The 20,432-nt window shown below is 44.4% G+C and overlaps 1 protein-coding gene across 5 annotated transcripts; it reads left to right on the top strand.

The window, feature by feature from the left end:
• Nucleotides 1-5,035: 5,035 nt before the first annotated feature.
• Nucleotides 5,036-20,040, top strand: CCNA1 (cyclin A1). 5 transcript variants are annotated; one of them, XM_089303706.1, is made up of 9 exons: nt 5,039-5,628; nt 6,605-6,799; nt 12,317-12,563; nt 12,749-12,873; nt 13,531-13,754; nt 14,867-15,071; nt 16,289-16,402; nt 19,349-19,482; nt 19,785-20,032. In XM_089303706.1, exons 2-9 carry the CDS (start codon nt 6,629-6,631, stop codon nt 19,834-19,836), a joined length of 1,272 nt encoding a protein of 423 aa, XP_089159832.1. In that variant the 5' UTR covers nt 5,039-5,628; nt 6,605-6,628; the 3' UTR covers nt 19,837-20,032. The 5 variants fall into 5 exon arrangements, with proteins under 5 accessions (XP_089159833.1, XP_089159832.1, XP_069904510.2 ...); XM_070048409.2 differs by having other exon boundaries at nt 5,392-5,522; XM_051831794.3 differs by lacking the exon at nt 5,039-5,628 and adding an exon at nt 6,022-6,220 and having other exon boundaries at nt 19,785-20,040.
• The last annotated feature ends 392 nt before the right edge of the window (nt 20,041-20,432 follow it).

Below are 20,432 nucleotides of genomic sequence, written 5' to 3'. Positions count from 1 at the left end.
TTTGCCGTTGTTTCACCCTCCAATGGCCGCCGCGGCCTGCGCGCTGCAGCCGGCGCACCGCGCTGATCCGATGGCAGGAGCCAGGTGCTTCTGGTCTCCCATGGGGTGTAGGGCCCAAGCACTTGGGCCATCCTCCACTGCACTCCCTGGCCACAGCAGAGAGCTGGCCTGGAAGAGGGGCAACCGGGACAGAATCCGGCGCCCTGACTGGGACTTGAACCCGGTGTGCCAGGGCCGCAAGGCGGAGGATTAGTCTAGTGAGCCGCGGCGCTGGCCTGAGGGTTATGCTTTGACAGGTGTGCACCAGAGGGTGGAGGTGTGAGGGGTGGGGTAGAAAGTCCTTCAACCCCTAAATCCGACTAGACATGATTCTGCAGGGCCACCACCCAGAGGAATGATGAAGTTTGAATTTTGTTTGTGGAAGAACAATCTGAGAGCAGTGAACAGCTGGCCAGTGGGGAGTGGGAGGTGCTTTAGGAAACACTTCCTGGAGCAAAGGACTACCTGAACCAGGGTCATGCCATGAGCACAGAAAGGAACTAAGGCTCATGGAATTTGTAGGAATTAGCAACCGAATGTATGTTGGTTTGAAGGAGAAGGTGGAGACACACACAGTTGTGTAATTTTTAGTTCAGGTTGATAGAAGGAATAATGGAGTTAACAGAAGTAGAAATACCTCAAATTAACTCGATTCGGAGGAAAAAGGGAGTGAAGAATGAATTTAGTTGTGAATATCATAATAAATAGGAGCCTTTTCCGACAATTGCCAAGGACCACCAACTCCCCTCCCCCCGACTTTCTGCTCTCTGATCAATTACAATATTGAATTGTGCTTGTTTTCAGAGGTTGACTGTGGAGTTGGAGGTAAAAGTAGATTGTAGCATATTTTTCAAATTTAGGAGCTTAGAATGGGAACTAATGCACTTTGTTATGACTACTGTTGATGCTAATATCTATAGAAACAATAAAATGAGGCAATGTAATACAAATTTTACAAATATTCTACAATTTACTGGCAACAAGATTTAATTAATGAAACATGCAGGAATACAATATTTCTTAATAACTGGCTTCTGGAGTTAACAGGACATGAGGCTTGTACTGGAATATGGAATTCATTCATATGCAATAAAAGACACAGGCAGGGGATATGGAAATCGCATAGCATTTTCAATTAGAGATTAATGCAGAGATAAATACAAAGTACAGGAAATCTATTTTATGAAATCAACTTTGTCATAGAAAAGATGGTAGAATTGATTTTTACATTAAAAATTGTATAAACAGGGCCAGAAATTAAGAACATATAGCCAACAAATGACATCTAACTTTAAAATGTGATTACCTCATGTCAATATACAATTCATCAGATGGGTTTTAGATCTTGGAAACAAAGTGTGAAATCTAGATTTATTTCCTCTGGTGATAGATTTTTGGTATAATAATAGCAACTTTTTTTCAATTATTTCTAACTGAAAATAGCTCCATTGTCCCACTGAAATTATTTTTTGCTCAGTGCAGAATCTTAGAAAGGCCTCAATTCTGCAGTTATAGAACTCTGATTTTAATAGTGCATTTCCAGTTGAGCACATTATTAGAGATTGGCTCGTGGTAACTAAAGTCAACACATCCTGCTTCCTTTCATCAGGTTCCAGGGAGCTGATGACTTCATGAGACAGTTGCTCAGGATGTCTGTGCTAGAGCCAAGAGGACAGTGTTGTGGGGCATCCTTGGATATCACAATTACTGCTTTCCCTTGGAAGGTGCTAGATAAACCACTACTGAAAATTCTTCTTTAGTGCCCCCTTTCTAGGGTATTTTGTAGACTATTTCTCCTATCTCATCTATTAATTTTTAAGACTTTAATCCTCTTAATGATAAAATCTGGGTCCACTTCCAAATCTCCACAGCAACATACATTGTCTTTTTTTCTCTAACTGCTCCTTGTTTATACATCTGTATCCCCCATGGTGAAATAGACACTAATTATGCTGAATTATAACCATCTGCTATCTCTCCTTGCCTGGTACAAAAGCTCCTTGAGGGCAGGGATCTTTTGGAATTGTTGTATCCGTACCCAGCTACTACCGTGCATGAGACAGGTTTTCAAAAACATTTAAAAAATGAATGAATGATCTGTAGACTTTGGTTAATCTCAGGTATATATTCACACTATTTTCACTCGGAGAAGGGGACTTTTCACGTTTTAATGAAAACTTACTTTGTTATATACAGAGGGATTCACTTTTTGGCAAGCTGATGAAATGTGCTTCCTAAGGGTAGACATTTCTGGCAGTTTCTCAAGCCGTAGTTGTTCAATCTTTTGGTCATCGTCTCCAGAGCCATGGGATAAACTATCACAAATTGCATTGGCTCCTATATTCTCCTCAACCTCTGTTCCACATAGCTATTTTCCTAGGTATACCTTAGAATGACAGAGGTATATCCATGGACATGCAAATATATCTGTAAATGGATCTCTGTTCTTAAATAAACTTAGCTTTTCTACTTTTTAAATCTTTTCCTCTTCATCCTAAAAATCAATTTGATTTCATATAAATTAATGAAAACTGAAATGTTTGAACAGAGGTTAATTACTAGCTGCAATAAGAAAATGTAATAGAAGTAATAACTTCTTCTGAAACGCCTGGTAATTGGTGGCAAACAGAAAAGACTGGTTTTGAATTGCAATTTGGAACAGGGAGGAGTTGATTTTAATAAGATTTTTGGGTTTAAAGAATTCTAGGATTCAACTGTCATCCTTATTATGGTCATTAATCCTAGAGTCAAAGCTAGCTGAACAGTTAATATCAGAAAGTGCTAATCAAGTCATTTTAAAATTACAAATGTGTTATATTTGTAGTTATGTCAAATATTTTAAAGAAAGTGTTGACAAATGTTCACTTATAGGTATAATTTATTACCTAATACATAGTATACACAAAGCATGGAAGCATCTTTAAATTCATATATCTGAGTTCTAATCTGAATTATGCTATAAAGATTGTAATTATGGGGCCAGTGCTGCGGCAAAATAGGCTAAGCCACCTCCCAGCTGCTTCTCTTCCCATCCAGCTCTCTGCTATGGCCCGGGAAAGCAGTAGAAGATGGCCCAAGTGCTTGGGCCCTTGTACCCGCGTGGGAAACCAGGAAGAAGCTCCTGGCTCTTGGTTTTGGGTAGGCACAGCTCTGGCCATTGTGGCCATTTGGGGAGTGAACCAGCAGATGGAAGACCTCTCTCTCTGTCTCTCCCTCTCTCTATAACTCTACCTCTCACAGAAATAAATTTAAACAATTTATAAAATTTGTAATTATGCATCTCACTAAAACTGCACAATTTCTGAGAAAGACCTTGCTAATCCCTCCACTCCTGTTGTTATTAATTCTAAGAGCAAGCTTTTTGATTTTTTTTTCAAATTTTCACCTTTTCATCAGCTGAGTTTTTAGTGTCAAAAATCATTACTCATTGAAACATTTTGTGAAGTTTTGTTTAAAAGCCAAGAAAGCTGTAAGTATTGCACATTATACAAGTATCTGAATTTTACGTATATAACACACATAGATATCTTTTCATCTGACTCAATCTTCAGTTTAAGATCTGAGCAGAGGACTATAGAGTTTTAATGTAGAATTCTGAGGCAGCACAACAAGAAAACAATCTTAAGTGACTCGATCATTTTCCTTTGGCAGGTTTAGCAAGCGCATTACGATTATATTTCTTTCTGCAGCTATTCAAATAAGAGGGTACTAGAATATTTATTTTTTTAAAGTTTTTCACATTATTTTTTTAAATTTTTTTTTATTTTTGACAGGCAGAGTGGACAGTGAGAGAGACAGAGAGAAAGGTCTTCCTTTAGCCGTTGGTTCACCCTCCAATGGCCGCCACGGCCTGCGCGCTGCAGCCGGCGCACCGCGCTGATCCGATGGCAGGAGTCAGGTGCTTCTCCTGGTCTCCCATGGGGTGCAGGGCCCAAGCACCTGGGCCATCCTCCACTGCATTCCCGGGCCACAGCAGAGAGCTGGCCTGGAAGAGGGGCAACAGGGAAAGAATCCGGCGCCCCGACCGGGACTAGAACCCGGTGTGCAATGTGCCGGCGCCGCAAGGCGGAGGATTAGCCTACTGAGCCACCGCGGCGGCCGGTTATTTTTATTTTAAAAGGCATTTATCAGGCTGACAGCTGAATGATACCTTCCTAGCCTTGTCGTCTGATCAGAATTGAGTCAGGAATACCCAGCTTCAAAAGGCTGCTTCTGCAGGAGCAGGGTGCTGCACACCCCACCCCACTGGAGCCTCAGTCCTACAGCAAATGATCAAAACTACTGGAGCCAGGAGCAAACGCGGCGTTGGCTCCGCCCAAGGGTGTGGGATTTTCGTCCTGGAAAATCCAATCAAAAAGGGTTCTGCAGAGAGAGGGTCACGTTGTGAGAACGCAGCCAACCTTGCGCCCTCCCCAGCGATTGGGGCTCTTGGCAGGAGATAACCGCTGAGGCCTCCAGCATCCCCAGAAATCACTGCAGTGACGCCAGGTGGGACAGGGGATCTCCCGGGAGGCTTCCCAAAGCGGCGCGAGGCGCGAGGGGCGCAAACACTCCCTCCCACTCCCAGACTGAGCCACCGTGCAAAGCAGTTAGGTCTGCATTGGCCTGACTCATTGGGTGCGCGATCAGCCCATTGCCAGCGTCCCTGTGGCCATGATACCCATAGGCACAGGAATCCCAGGGTTAAAGTCTGTGATAAAGGTACAGAAGGTGGTTTCTGCACCCCCGCAGCATCCGGCCCTGATCCCTGGATGCTTCCCACTTGCCTGTTAGTATCTTCGAATCCTCCTAATGGTTAGAACTCCTCCTCCGTGAAGACACTGATAAAGCACACTGTTAGAAACAACCCTTGCTTAACGATTTGGAAGGCCTTTGGGTCTGCTTTAGAGATCAAGGATGAATGTTTAAAACAAAGCAAAAAAAAAAAAAAAAAACCCTACACAGATGATGTGTTTACGCATACACATATATATTATATTGTATTATATAATATATGCGTATCAGCTGCCAGTCACCTCTGCCTGTGCTGGGACTTCCGGGGATCAAACACATTCACCCCTCCCCTCCTGGCCAGTGGACCCCGAATCCTGCGACTTTCTCTCCCCACGCGCGGCCCCAGTTCTGAGCCTCGCCAGCGACGCCCGCGACGTCCAAAGCCCCATCGCGGCCGCTCGCGTTCCTTCCTCTTCCTGGACCACAACCCTGGCGTTCACGGATCAGCTCTGCGCCCGTGCAGCAGCAGCCACTCGTCCGGGAAGACCTCTCGTGGGGACCTCGAGCGCCACCCGCGACCCTAAACCCCTAGATCTGCTCTCCCACCTAGCCAGGACATATGCACCAGGAGCCAGGCAGACCAGGCACGGCCTCTGGAGCGCCAACACCCACAATGACTCGAGGCCCGCAGCCTCCGTGCAGGAAGAGGCCCCGGCTCAGGCCCGGGGCCGCCCCGCCGCGGCTCGGCCGCCGTCTGGAAGGAAGCGTAGGTGTGTGAGCCGGGGCCAGGGAGCGAGCCGCGCCCTCGGGCCGGCGTGGGCAAGGCTCTGCGGCCTGCGCAGCCCCGAGGGCCCCGCGTCGCTCTCCCGAGCCAAGGTTCTCAGGAGCGGGCCGCGCAAAAGACGTTAGCGGGAGGAGTTAGCGGCTGTTGGGAGAACGGGTCCACGGAGGCCGCCCCTTCCAAAGCTCTGCGATTGCGGGCTGGGCCGCCATCCTCCGTCCCAGGCCCGGGACGCTTGTGCCAACCGGCACCTGCCGCCCCGGCACGCCCCGGCAGGGCGGCGCAGGAGGAGCCCAGGGCGGGGGCTGGGGGGCAGGGCGGCCATCCGTTGGCCCCGCGGGGGTCCTGAACACCCAGGGGTCGCGGCGTCGCGGCTGGGAGCGTGTCAGGTGAGGGGGTCGCCATGGAGATGCGGCCCCGGGGCGCGCACGCTCCCTGCGGTTGGCATGGAAGCGGCCCCGGCGAGGCCCTGGCCGCCGCTGATTGGTGGATTCAACAGACGCGGCTGCGTCGAAAGTAACTAGTGCTGAGCGCTCCGGCCGCCGCGGCTGGGAGCCCGGCGCCCCCGGCTGGAATCCGGCCGCACCGCGGTCCCCGCCCCGCCCCCTGCGGGTGCACTTGCTAGTTGTGGGAGACTGCTCATAGATAACGCCGAGAGGACCCGGGTCCACTGTGGGTTCCAAGCAGGTTTGAGGGCCTGTGTGTGGAGGGAGGGGAGCCGCAGGGCAGCATCCTCCCAGTTTGCCACTTGGGAAGGTGACGTCCTGGAGCTTTTGTGTGGGTCCAGGGGAGCTGAGCTAGATTAGGACTCTGGGATCTATAGGATCTCTAGGCCCAGCTACGTGGGGCTTGGTATTCAGGCTTGGAGGTTCGTGAGGATGCCATTCCTGTCTGCCCTCACCTGCGTTTTGGAAGAAAGAGATTCAGTCACTGTTTTGGTTCAGAGCAGCATTGGGTGGCTTGCGCACCAGTAGCTGGTGCTGATCCCGCGCGTTCGCTGCGCCATTGCAAACACGGGCGGAGGGGGTGGTGACTAATCTGCTTCTCTGTTTCTCTTCCCCTGGTGGGCAGCGGCTTGTGGAGTCGGAGGAAGCCATGCATCGCAGCAGCAGTAGCTCCACAAGCGGGGTGGTCGTGGCTCCCGCGGCCCGAGGTCCTGACACTTGTCAGATGCTCACCAGAGCCCAGCTGGGCCAGGACCCCCCTCAAAGAACAGTGTTGGGGCTGCTGACTGAGAATGGGCAGTACAGGAGGACCTGTGGCCAGGTAACCACGCCGAGAAGCAGCTGTCTTGGTGGAGGTTGGTTTTCTCTTGGAGTTGTAACTACAAACTCCCCTTGAGCAGTAGGACAACCCTGGAATCAGACTGTAAGGAAGTTGATTTTTTTTTTTTAAAGATCACCTTGGCTGGTGCTTTATCAACTGGACATGAAGACTTTTCTTTGTTGTTTTTGCAACAGCAAGGAAGTAGGTCTAGGAGCTGTTTGGATTAAGGTTATAGGAAGTGACTTAATGACTATTAGGCTGAAAGGAAATGAGAATGTCCCTCAAATAAAATACAAAACTGGAGTTCCAGCAGGCCAAAGTGGTGTTTAGAGTGATGGCGGCTGTGCCTGGAGCGATCCCAGATCACCTTTCACCTTTGCTGTGCTCGCTCAGGACGCCGTTAGCAACAAGATTGGGTCAGGCTCTCCTAGATTATCTCAGATGGTTGCTTTGAGAACAGACACGGCCAGGGGACTGATGAAGAGCAGGTAGGCGCGCAGGAGGTGGACCCTCAAATGTTAGTTGTACTTGCTTAACAGATCATAGGGACCTCTCTTCTCATTGAAAGTGAATTTGGACATTGAAAAGCAAATGTGCGGTTTGGATCCTTAAAAGTGAATTTTTGAGATAGGAAAAAAGCTTCCGTAAGTCTGCTACTAGACAAACAGCAAGCCTGCTGTAGTGTAATTAGTACTGACTGATGGTTGCAAAAGCCAGTGAGGTAGGTAGGCTGGGTGTACATCCCATTTTATAGGTGAGAAAGTTTGACAGGCTTATGCCTTCCACTCCCAGAAAAATCGATGGGAGAGGCTAGGTTAGAAGCTGCTCATCTACTGACCTTCGAGTTATCTGCCTTTTGCAGGGTCCTGATCAATGTGGGGAAAGTACCCAAAGTGAGCTGTTTAAAGCTTTGGAGAAAATTGAAAGTGGTTTTTAACAAACTTCATTTTCTTAGCAATATTTGCTGCTTTCAAGTCTAAGACTTTGTTCTTACAAAGTGCTTACAAATTGTTAGCTGAACCGGTGCCGAGTGCTCTTATTTCAGTTTTGCCATCATTAACTTCTTTGGTTGCCTGACTCCACTTCTGTATTTCCTAGCTCCATAATCTTCCTCAAAACCTATGTCCTGCCTATCTTCTCTCCTTACTTCTTCAAAACCTCATTCTCTGTGGTCAATTTCAGCTGGTGACTTTGCATCCTATTTTGCTAGAAATATAAAAGCAACCAGATGAGAATTTCCACATGCTACTCTGTGCCTTATACTCTGCCATCTCCATCCTGTCCTGACTTCCGTGTTACTGCTCTTGGGAAGTGAACAGCATCCCCCACGTATGCACTGGGCTCTCATGCTCACCCAAACTCTTCTTTCTTCTTCTTTTTTTTTTTTAGATTTTTAAAAATTTAATTGAAAGGCAGAGTTACAGAAAGAGAGAGAGAGAGAGATACCTATCATCTTCTGGTTCATTCCTCAAATGGGTACAGTGGTACAGGGCTGGGCCGTTCCGAAGCCAGGAGCTTATTCCAGGTCTCCCATGTGGATGGCAGGGGCCCAGTAACTTGGACCATCTTCCACTGCTTTCCCAGGTATATTACCAGAGAGCTGGACCAGAAGTGGAGCAGCTGGGACTTGAACTGGTGCCCATATGGGATGCTGGTGTAGCAGGTGGCAGTCTAATCTGCTATGCCACAGCACTGGCCCCCAACTTTTTTTTCATCATTTTTCTCTATTGGGTCAAACCCATAAGCAAACAGTCATCCCTTGGTATCTGTAGGGGGTTGGTTTCAGGACTGTGATGACACCAAAAATCTTCAGATGCTTGCTCAAGTTCCTTATGTAAAAATGTAAAAGTGTTTGCATGTAACCTACACATATCCTCCCAAGTACTTTAAATCATTGCTAGATTGCTTACAGTACCTACTAAAATGTAAATACTATGTAAATCCATTGTTTGGGGGATAATGACCAGAAGAAAAGTCTGTACACGTTTGGCACATCACAGTATTTTCCCCGGATCATGCATAGTTGGTTGATTCCTCAGATGTGGGAGCAGCTGAATTCTTAGTTCTTTCCAATGAGCGGCATTTTGTGTAGTTCTGATTATTTCCTTGTTCCTAGAAACACATCATTCTTACTGTCTAGAGAACACCACTATCTCCCGGTTTTCCAGCTCGTTCACTGGCCACTCTGCAGTGTCCTGGTTCTTTAGGTCTCCAATTTTCGAAAGTTATAATGCCCAAGGCCTGAATCTTGCAATGAGTCCTTTAATAATCTCTTCAGATAGCCTTGCACTGAATACATCTGCGTGTTGATGATATAGTTCTCTCTCCAGCCTGGAAGCCTGAGCTCACACATTCAGGTTCCTGCATCTGCACTGGCATCATAGAATGGGCACCTCATACTTGTTGGCAAAACCAGACACGAACCCTGTGCTGCACCCTTACTTCCTTTTCCAAGTCTCTCATCATGACACATGGAGTGTCTGTGTTTCCTGTTATTCAGCCCCAAACCCTTTGTCATCCTTGACTCTTCTTCTCTTCCCTCCCTAATCAAATATGCTGAGAAAATATTGTAGGTCCTACTTTTTACATGTTTAGAATCCCTTCATTTCTCATCTTGTTCTGTTACCAGGCTGGTGCAAAACTGTGTTGTGTCTCATCTGGAATTTGCAATTTGCTTAATGTTTATCTTATTCTGATCTTGTTCTCTACCTTGTACCCGGCCATAATGATCCAAGTGAAACAGAAACCAGAGCACCCCACTCCTCTGCCCTCTATTTTTTTTTAAAAGATATATTTATTTATGTGAAAGGCAGAGTTACAGAGAAGTAGAGAGAGAGAGTGAGAGAGAGAGAGAGAGGTCTTCTCTCTGCTGGTTCACTCCCCAGATGGTTGCAACAGCCGAAGCCAGGAGCCAGGTGCTTCTTCCAGGTGTCTCAAGCGAGTGCAGGGACAGAAAGACTTGGGCCATCTTCTACTGCTTTCCCAGGCCATAGCAGAGAGCTGGATGGGAAGTGAACAGCTGAGACTTGAACTGGCGGCCATACGGGATGCCAGCACTGCAGGCGGTGGCTTTACCCGCTGTGCCACAGTGCCAGCCCTTCTGCCCCCAGTATTACAGTGTCTCTCATCTCTGAATAAAATCCAGGCCTTAAGTGCTCACGGTGTGATGTGGCCTGTCTTCTCCCTGACCTCACGTCCTGCCCTGCTCTCTTTCTCATTCTGCTCTGCCTGTTCTCCCTCTATTCATTTTTGTCTTTCCTGTCACCCCAATCTGCCACCCTGGACCTAGAATGTGAATTTTGTGAGGGTAGTTCATTATGAACAGTTTGTTCACTGTCCAGTTTTGGGCACCTAAACCAGTGTCTGGCACATAGCAGGTGATTAATTAATGTTTCTAATGAATGTACATGTATGTCCCAAACTGTGTACATATATAAGCATCTATGCAGCAAAAATGAAATGTGGCAATAACTTGGAGTTGAGATTAGCTCGTTATGGTAACTCATGACTCTGACCCTTTACAGTCCCTGTGATTTTTTCTCAATACTAGACTTTTTTTCCTACTAGATATAGACCACATATTCAACTTGCTAAATGGAAGAGAAAGTTAAGAACCATATAGTAACTTTGAAGTAGACTTCAACAGTAAGCGCCAGGATTAAGTACCAGTAACATGTTAATGTAGTAGATAAAGTTGGCATTTGGATAAATATAACTCAGGTTCATAAAGCTTGCTCAACTGTCCTCACACCACTATGCATGACCACCTTAAGATGGAACAGTGTTTGATGCATGTGCTTATTCACTGTGTCGGTACCACAGTCGTTCCCACTGTTAGTATTATAAGAATAAAGAAAAGTGTTGTGGTGTAGTAGGTAAAGCCACTGCCTGTGAATCTGGCATCCGATATAGGCGCTGGTTTGCATCCTGGCTGCTTCACTTCTGATCCAGCTTCCTGCTAATGGCCTGGGCAAAGCAGTGGAAGATGTCCCAAGTAGTTGTGCCCCTGCCACCCATGTGGGAGACCTGGATGAAGCTCCTGGCTCCTGGCTTTGGCCTGACTTAGCTCCAGCCATTGCAGTCATCTGGGGAGTAAGTCAGTTGATGGAAGGTGTCTCTCTTTCTATTTCTGTAAGTCTTTCAAATAAATAAATGAGTCTTTAAAAAAAGAAGAGAGAAAAAGGGAGAAGCCATTGAGAAATTTCCCTCCAAATAATTGAATTATGTCATACAAAAATGTCCTATGGTTTGCAAGATAATTTAGTAGCCTGGGTTTCCCAAATAATCTGTAAATAGCCAAGTATAAAATAGAAAGTTTAGGCCGGCGCCGCGGCTCACTAGGCTAATCCTCCGCCTAGCGGCGCCGGCACACCGGGTTCTAGTCCCGGTCGGGGCGCCGGATTCTGTCCCGGTTGCCCCTCTTCCAGGCCAGCCCTCTGCTGTGGCCAGGGAGTGCGGTGGAGGATGGCCCAGGTGCTTGGGCCCTGCACCCCATGGGAGACCAGGAAAAGCACCTGGCTCCTGGCTCCTGCCATCGGATCAGCGCGGTGCGCCGGCCACAGCGCGCCGGCCGCAGCGGCCATTGGAGGGTGAACCAACGGCAAAGGAAGACCTTTCTCTCTGTCTCTGTCTCTCACTGTCCACTCTGCCTGTCAAAAAAATTAAAAAAAAATAAAAATAAAAAAAAAATAAATAAAATAGAAAGTTTAAATGGTTTTCTGACTAAAAGTTAGCTGGGTAAGAAGGGGGACTGTAGGAACCTAGCAACTGTGTGTCAAGAGCTGCACTGAAAAATTATAAAATTCTGTGATGCTCTAAGCACAAAAGCTGATTTACAGCCCCTTATCCTAACATGTGTTACCTCTTTGACTTTGGAGGAGAGCTATAACTTGTCTTTTTTCTTTATTTCTCCAAGTTAAGTATTTTATTGCACTTTAAAACGTTTTTAAATGTATTTGAGAGGCAGAGACTGGGAGAGAAATTTTCCATCTGCTAGTTTACCTCCCAAATGCCCACAACAGCTGGGGCTGGGCCAGGTTGAAACCTGGAGCTTGGAACTCAGTCTGGAGCTCCCATGTATGTGGCAAGAACCCAGATACTTGGGTTGTCACCTGCTGCTACCTGGATGCATATTGGTAAGAAGTGGAATGAGGAATGGTGTTGGGCCTTGAACCCAGGAACTCTGATGTGGGATGATGGTGTCCCAAGCAGCGTTTTAACTGCTGTGCCATCCTCCTACCTTCACTTTTCTCATTGCTATACTCTAGTTCCCTCTGATACATATGTAAAGATGACAAGTTTTAGGTAGGACTTTTGCCATATATTGAATGTAGACAAAGACCAGGGAAAAGAGACTTTTGCCACTTTACTTTCTGGAATTAAACTGCTGGAGTAGATATTTCAATTGAAGATTCAGTTGTAACTACTCCCCTGGCTGCTGGTTTGAGTCACGTGGGTTCATATTGCCTGGATGGCCTTCGGGGGTAGCCTCTAACAAAACATTTCTCCCTTTTTTAGGGGCTCATGGCAACCAAGTGTTTTCCTGGATCAGAAAATGTCGTTCCTCCAGCTGGAAAGAAATTGCCGCCTGAGTGTGGAGACCAAGAGCAAGGCAAGCAAGGATTGGATATCTACATGGAGGAGTCTGAGCAGGGGCAGGGAGATGGCTGCCCCCAGAAGGAGGGGATGGCATTCGAGGACGTGTATGAAGTTGACACCAGCACACTCAAGTCGGACCTTCATTTCCTGCTGGATTTCAGCACAGGTAATCCTGCCCAGCCAGGCTGACGGTGCCCTGCGTTCCTCACCCACTGAAGTGTTTCCATAATGAAAACGAAAAAGAGGAAACACATGATGTCATGACAGTCTGCACAGCTGCCTGTGGAGGGCTGGTGAATGGGATGCGTTTCTCAGTTAAATGACGTGTCTCACAATGTCGAACCCCTGCAGTGTCCCCCATGCTGGTAGATTCATCTCTCCATTTCCAATCTGAAGATGTGGCAGATCTGGGCACAGATGTGATAAATGTGACTGAGTATGCTGAAGAAATTCATCAGTACCTTAGAGAAGCCGAAGTGAGTTTTCCCAGAACCCCAATAATGTCCAGGACCCCAGGCTCTTCAGTGAGATACATTATAAATCTTGGCCATAACCATTAGGTATGGCACCCTTAGGACTCTTAAGAAGAGCCATGAAAAATAATAGTTATACTTGTTAAATTCTTTATTTGCTAGAGGATTAAGCTTGTGAAGATAGAGTAAATTGAAAGTATGTAATTGTAAAAATTAAAAGAAAGGAAGGAGGATGGAGTGTTGGAGTGAGTGGGTGAAGGAGGGTAGGGTGGGAAGTATTGTTCTTAAAGCTGTATACAAGAAATACATGAATATTTGTCCCCTTAGATAAATAAAAGATAATAGTTGTGATGATAATAATTACGTGAACCATTCTATGTGACTTAAAATGTTCATATGTTAAATACATCACTCTTAGGAATAACCTGTATTTCTGCCTATATCTGCCTTCCACCTCAATTAAGTTATTTGGTAATCCATTACATTAAAGAACCATAATTCCATACTTTGTTCCTTGTCATGATAAAGATTTACTTGGCTCTGTATTAGTATCTGCCTAACCATCGCTCATGATATATTTTTTTTTTAAATAGCAACTGTGCTGGGGAGCAATCTTTCTGTTTTTCAACTGATTATATATCAACACTGTTCCCCCAACAGATAAGACACAGGCCCAAAGCACACTACATGAGGAAGCAGCCAGACATCACAGAAGGCATGCGTACGATTCTGGTGGACTGGCTTGTGGAGGTTGGCGAGGAGTATAAACTTCGAGCAGAGACCCTGTATCTGGCTGTCAACTTCCTGGACAGGTTTCTGTCCTGCATGTCTGTCCTCAGGGGGAAATTACAGCTCGTGGGAACAGCAGCTATTCTCCTGGCCTCGTGAGTGTTCTGTTTAACGTGAATAATCTGAAAGTACCACCTGTCAAAACACTGGATTTTTCCCCACACGTTTATTAAGCAAGAGCAGTGCATGATAATTAAACCTATTCACGCTGCCTTTGATAAGAGATCGTCATCTTTACAGGCTTTCCTGAGAAACTGAATCTATGTACATGTTCACTGCTCTATTCAGCTGTCTGAGATTCATACCACAAGTTGAATATCATGACTGAGGCAGCCGTCAGCTTGAATTCTAAGTCAACCACTTTGACTGTATTCTAGAACAGATTTGGTTACATACGAGCTGTCTTCATGATCTGGTAAAGGACCCATCATAACCGTTCGTTTGGTTACAGTGAATGAACTGCTCCATCTGGTTCCTGCTCCCATCGGCGGTGCATACGGTTGTGTGGGAGAGGAGAGCTGGGTTGTGGCTGAGCTGCCTTGAATTGACCTGTTGTCGATTCCCCTTTCTGGGCTTCTGGTTGCTAACATTGTGGTTAATGATAAGTAAAAACTTCCGAAATTTTCCTACAGAAACTGGAAACAGAAGCAGAAGGAAAGAGCTGCTGACAGGGAAAGAGTGAGGAATCTTTAGAAAGCTAATGGAAAATGGAATTAATAGATGATGTGTATTTCCCATGAGCTTTTTGAAGCCCTGTTGTATCTCATTACCTTTCTCTTGGCTTCACAGCATCGCTGGCTAATTCAATAGAGGAAGTTCAATGTGATCTTTGTAAAAATAAAAGGCCTATAGAAATGTTTATATCATGTATTTCTCATAGTGTTCTCCTCCACAAAATGGTTTGTGGTCTGCAGAATGAACACAGATTTTACCCGAGTGTCTGCCATTCAGAATCTTTCAGTGAATCAGAGGCCAAAACAGAAACGTCTCTGCTGGAACTGAGTTCTCTTACTGCTGCTAGAAGTAGATATGGAAGTCTTTGTAATGCTCTTGTTCGTGGACTAGAAACCAGCTCCTAACATTTTCCCCAGTACCATTTATAGTAGAATATGCATTCAGAAGAAAGTCTGCAAGGCCCATGCTGGTAGCCCAGGAAGAAGACCCAAAGTTCCAAGCTTCATTTCTAAAAGCTCTTTTCCTTTCCCAGGAAATACGAAGAGATATATCCGCCCGAAGTAGACGAGTTTGTCTATATTACCGATGACACGTACACAAAACGACAACTGCTAAGAATGGAACACCTACTCCTGAAAGTCCTGGCTTTTGATCTGACAGTGCCAACCACCAACCAGTTTCTCCTGCAATACATGAGGCGTCAGGGAGTGTGCATCAGAACTGAGAACCTGGCCAAGGTATCCCGCAGGACTGCCAGCAATTTCCCATGCCGAGAAGGCTGAAGAGCAGCCAAGCCCAATCATCTTTCAGTTTTCCTCATTTTCTTCCTTTTTTATTTTTCTTTCCTTTCCTTCCTTCCTTCCTCCTTCCTTCCTTCCTTCCTTCCTTCCTTCCTCCTTCCTTCCTTCCTTCCTTCCTTCCTTCCTTCCTTCCTTCCTTCCTTCCTTCCTTCCTTCCTTCCTTCCTCTCTCTCTCCCCCTCTCTGCCTCTCCTCTTCCTCTCCCTTCCCCTCTCCTCTCCAGTCCCCTATCCCCCCTCCCCCCCTCCCATCCTCTCCCCTCTCCCCTCCTCTCCCCTTCCTCCCCTCCTCTCCTCTCCCCTCCTCTTCCCTTCCCTTCCCTCTCCTCATTTTGTTGTGTGTCTGGAAAAACTGTTTAGCAAAAGAAGAGGGGGTGTTTTAAGAACACAACTTCTGGTTACAAGACATTACTGTTGATACACTTGGCAGGTGCAGGTTGCCTAATCACTATTAAAGAAATTTAAGCTTGGAAACTAAGCAGTACCTCTTAGATTTACAGAATGGCAGAAAAATTAATTAACTTGGTTCTAATCTCATTGTAACATATTAACTATTAAAGCATTATTTGGTCATTTGGAGTTAAAGCTGAAGGCATTAAAGCGTTGCTCTGGGCAACTTGGGTTTCAGTCACTATGATCTAGGATATGGAGTATTTATATCCTGTGTGAAGAGTAATAAAGATGTCTATATAAATTTCCCAATATGCTTCTCCTAATCTGATAGGTCTCTATTGGTATCATTTTAGTCTCTGGACTGCATTCATTTGACTGGTAAGATAATGGCTTTAATATAGACATGTTGTTTTCCATGTAGCTGAGGGTTTCCATTTCAGCTGCCAGACCAATGCTACTTTATCTGACCAGCATAAACCTACACTGTTAGCATAAGATAAGTAACCTATGCCATAGACTATGTGGGTGATCATATGCTTGTGTATATTACAATGTAAATGTTGTTGTGCTTAGGGATGCCATGAGAGTTAATCCAGTGAATAATTTTGTGTATCTGTTTCTGTGCTCATCATTAGATGCTGGCTGACAAAGATGAGACACAATTTATTATTCCCTTGAAGTTTTTAGGCTTATCTGTGACCTTAGTCAAATTTGCCCCTAGTCCAATTCCTAATTCCAATGAGATTTTCTCCCTTGTTCTTAGTATGTGGCAGAACTGAGTCTACTCGAAGCTGACCCATTCTTGAAATATCTTCCTTCACTGATAGCTGCAGCAGCTTACTGCCTGGCAAACTATACTGTGAACAGGCACTTCTGGGTAAGACTCCTTCTTCTCTCATGAGTGAGATTCAGGGCCTGTCTAAATCTGTTTAATGACTGGCCAGGTATAGATCGGGTTTGTCTCTTAGGAAAGCAAGTGAGTTGAATCAGGAGCTGGTTGTCTTGACAGCAAAACTGCAACATGCTGCTGAGGCCTGCTGTGGCTCTCAGTCCACAGCTTTGCTCTGAGAGGAGCAGAGACAACAGGAAGTCCAGGGGATAGGGTCCAGCACGTCCATTCAAGAGAACAGATCTGGAAACCTCAGGGCTCACTATTCTGTGTGGAGGCCCTTGCAAATCCATCATTGGCCCCTTCAAGCGAGAGTTGTTATCCTTTTCCCTCTGTGTAAAGAAACCTGAGTCTAATTAGCATGGCCTGAAGACTGTGTGTGCCCTGTTGCTCAAGAAGGTGACAAGATGAGCAAGGACCCCTGGATGTAGTTCCAAAGGCTCGTTGTTGTGCTAAAAGAAGTGGGGTAGCTGCCTTTGTTTTCTGGAATACTTATTTCTCTTGCTGCATTTTTCAAATTTTCAAATTTTTTATTTTATTTTATTTTCCCCAGAAACCTTTTATTTAAGAAACACAAACTTCATACATTTCATAATTACAATTTTAGAAACATGGTGCTTTTCCCCACCATACCCTCCCTCCCACCCACTCTTACACCCCTCTTCCTCTCCCTCTCCTATTCTCAATCTTATTTCTTACTAAGATCTTTTCATTTAACTTTATACACATATGATTAACTCTGTGTTAAGTAAAGAGATCAACAAATAGTATGAAAAAAATAAACTCTTCCTTAACAGTGGAGACAAGGGCTTTTGAAAGTCATTGCTTCTCAAAGTGTCCATTTCACTTCTATAGATTGCCTTTTAGGTGCTCTATTAGTTACCACAGGTCAAGGAGAACATACGGTATTTGTCCATCCATGACTGGTTTATTTCACTAAGTATGATGTTTTCAGGTTTGATCCATTTGTTGCAAATGACTGGATTTCATTATTTTTAACCACTGTGCAGTGTTGCATTGTGTACATGTTGTATAATTTCTTTTTCTGGTCTTCAGTTGATGGGCATTTGGTTTGATTCCATAGTTTAGCTATTGTGAAATTATCTGCAATAAACATGGGGTACAGACAACTTTCTTATGCTGATTTCATTTCTCTTGGGTAAATTCCCAGGAGTGGGATGACTGGGTCACATGTAGGTCCATATTCAGATTTCTGAGGTATCTCCAGACTGTCTTCCATAGTGGCTTTATCAGTTTACATTCCTACCAACAGTGGATTAGGGTACCTTTTCCCCACATCTCCACCAGCATTTGTTGTTTGTTGATTTCTGTATGAAAGCCATTCTAATGGGGCTGAGGTGAAACCTCATTGTGGTTTTGATGGCTAGTGGCCCTGAGCATTTTTTCAAGTGACTGTTGAGAATTTGAATTTCTTCTTTTGAAAAATGCCTCTTTATGTTTAAGTCCTTTGCCCATTTCTTAACTGGGTTGTTTTGTTGTTACGGAGTGTCTTGATCTCTTTGTATATTCTGTTTATTGATCCTTTATCAGTTGCATAGTTTGCAAATAATTTCTCCCATCTGTCACTTTACCTCTTTGCTGAGTGTTTCTTTTGCAGTACAGCAGCTTCTCAATTTGATGTAATTCCACTTGTCAATTTTGGCTTTGATTGCCTGTGCTTCTGGGGTCTTTCAAAGAACTCGTTGCTTACACCAGTGTCCTTCAGGTTTTCCCCAAAGTTCTCTAATAATTTGATGGTATTTGGTCATAGATTTAGGTCTTTAATCCATGTTGAGTGGGTTTTTGTGTAAGGTGTAGTAGGGGTCTTGCTTCGTACTTCTGCATGTGGAGATCCAGTTTCCAGCACCACTTGTTGAAGACACTGTCCTTGCTGCAGGGATTGGTTTTTGCTCCTTTATCAAAGATAAGTTGGTTGTAGATGCATGGATTGATTTCTGTCATTTCTATTCGTTCCATTGGTCTATCCATCTGTTTTTGTACCAGTACCAGGCTGTTTGGATTAGAACTGCCTTGTAATATACTTTGATATCTGATATTGTGATGCTTCTGGCTTTTTTTGTTGTATAACGTTGCTTTAGCTATTCAGGGGTCTCCTGTGTTTCCATATGCATTTCAGCATCATTTTTTCTATATCTGAGATGAATATTTTTGGTACTTAGATTGGTATTGTATTGAATCTGTAAATTGCTTTTGCTTGTATGGACTTTTTGATGATATTGTTTCTTCTGATCCATGAAAGACTCTTGCTGCATTGTCACTGAGAAGCACTCATATCTTTGCAAATACAAGGGACTTGCATGTGTTCAGGGAAAAATATGGAGTTTGAAAAATGCTTTCATGGGTTTCAGAAGTTTTTTGCACCCAAATAAACTAACCAATTCCATTTTCTGTGAACTTAATTTTTTTAAAATTTATTTGCAAGACAGATAGTGCTCCCATCCACTGGTTTGTTTACTCCCCAAATTTCTGCAACGATCCATCTGAGGCAGGGGCAAAAGCCGGACACTTGAATTCAAAGCATGTCTCTGACCCAGGTGATAGAAAACCATGCACTTGAGCCATCACTATTGCCTCCCAGCATCTGCATTAGCTTGAAGCTGGAGTCCAGTGTAGCTGGGTGTTGAACGCAGACACTCTGATATGGAATCTGGGCATCCTAACTGCTCATAAACAAACAGGGAAAGTGGCCATCCTTCCAATTGAACACTATAAGTATATAATATGAGCAAATTTAGAACTCTGGCTGTTATTATATTTTATACCTAAAGTCTCTAAAGAAGATTACAGTTTCTTTTGCAATGAATGTAGATACTTAGTAAGGAATGAATTCCCTTTATTTCACCATTGGTTTGTCTTCAGTTTTCTAACATATTACAAAGTTATATGAAGGATTTTTTCTTTTGTCTTGATTAGCCAGAAACCCTTGCTGCGTTTACAGGCTATTCATTAAATGAAATTGTGCCTTGTCTGAGTGAGCTACATAAAGCGTGCCTTGATATACCCCATCGACCTCAGCAAGCAATTAGAGAGAAGTATAAGGCTTCAAAGTAAGTTACTGACATTTTCTTATCTTGGCTCTCTATCTAAAGCTTAATGGGTATAGTAATGTCAGAATTAGAAATAGAATGAATTATATATCTGGTGCTAATTTGGAAAAGCAAAGTTACATGTTAAATCAAGAAAATCAATTTAGAGAGGCCTACATTTGTGATTTGTTAGAGTGTAGTACTTAATACTCAGCTTCCTGCCAGTCTGTTAAAACTGATTGATAGCTCTCTCTAGCCCCATTGAGATTTTATAAAACCAACGTCCTCGGCTTGTGCTGACCTTGCTTTGGGTCTCATTTCAGGTATTTGCATGTGTCTCTCATGGAACCACCTGCAGTTCTTCCTCTACAATAAGGTTCAGAATGGAAGCCCTTACAAAAACTCAACCTCCAGATCAACAGAACTGCTCTTAATTTTCATAAGTTTCTGCTGTTGGGTCAACTAATGTTGCTACAATATAGACAACTTTTAAAAATGTAAATGCATTTAGTTCTCTTAGACTGTAGTAGCTTATAATTATAGTTCAACATTTTTTAATAAATAAAAACTTGCAAGATGACCACGTGTTAGGCTTATTTACTAATTAGCATGGCTGTTAAACTTTCCTGGAATTTTAGTTGAATATTCTAAGTCTCATCTCTGTTTCAAGCATTCCTTGAAACTGGTCTTGCCAGTGTTGCCTGTGCTTAAGATTATGGGTTCCAAGGCATCCAAGTGTTTTCATGTTTGGTAATTGACTACCCTGAAGCATATGTTTTTTTAAAGATTTATTTACTTATTTGAAAGAGTTATAGAGAGAGGTAGAGACAGAGAGATAGAAAGAGAGAGCGAGAGATCTTCCATCTGCTGATTCACTCCCCAGAAGACTACAACTGCCAGAGCTGAGCCAATCTAAAGCCAGGAGCAGGAGCTTCTTCCAGGTCTCTTAGGTGGATGCAGGGTCCCAAGGA

This window comes from Oryctolagus cuniculus, chromosome 9 (genome assembly GCF_051225735.1).
Source record: "Oryctolagus cuniculus isolate XC-2025 breed Fujian yellow rabbit chromosome 9, ASM5122573v1, whole genome shotgun sequence".
Taxonomy (NCBI): Eukaryota; Metazoa; Chordata; class Mammalia; order Lagomorpha; family Leporidae; genus Oryctolagus; species Oryctolagus cuniculus.
This window is presented reverse-complemented; position numbering and strand designations above follow the sequence as displayed.

What these genes read in the sequence shown, in the direction of transcription:
- CCNA1 (XM_051831794.3), top strand. Translation starts at nt 6,629, where the DNA reads ATGCATCGCAGCAGCAGTAGCTCCACAAGCGGGGTGGTCGTGGCTCCC. An exon ending in CCTGCTGGATTTCAGCACAG is followed by an intron (nt 12,564 to 12,748) that starts GTAATCCTGCCC and finishes GAACCCCTGCAG; the next exon opens with TGTCCCCCATGCTGGTAGAT. An exon ending in GAACTGAGAACCTGGCCAAG is followed by an intron (nt 15,072 to 16,288) that starts GTATCCCGCAGG and finishes CCTTGTTCTTAG; the next exon opens with TATGTGGCAGAACTGAGTCT.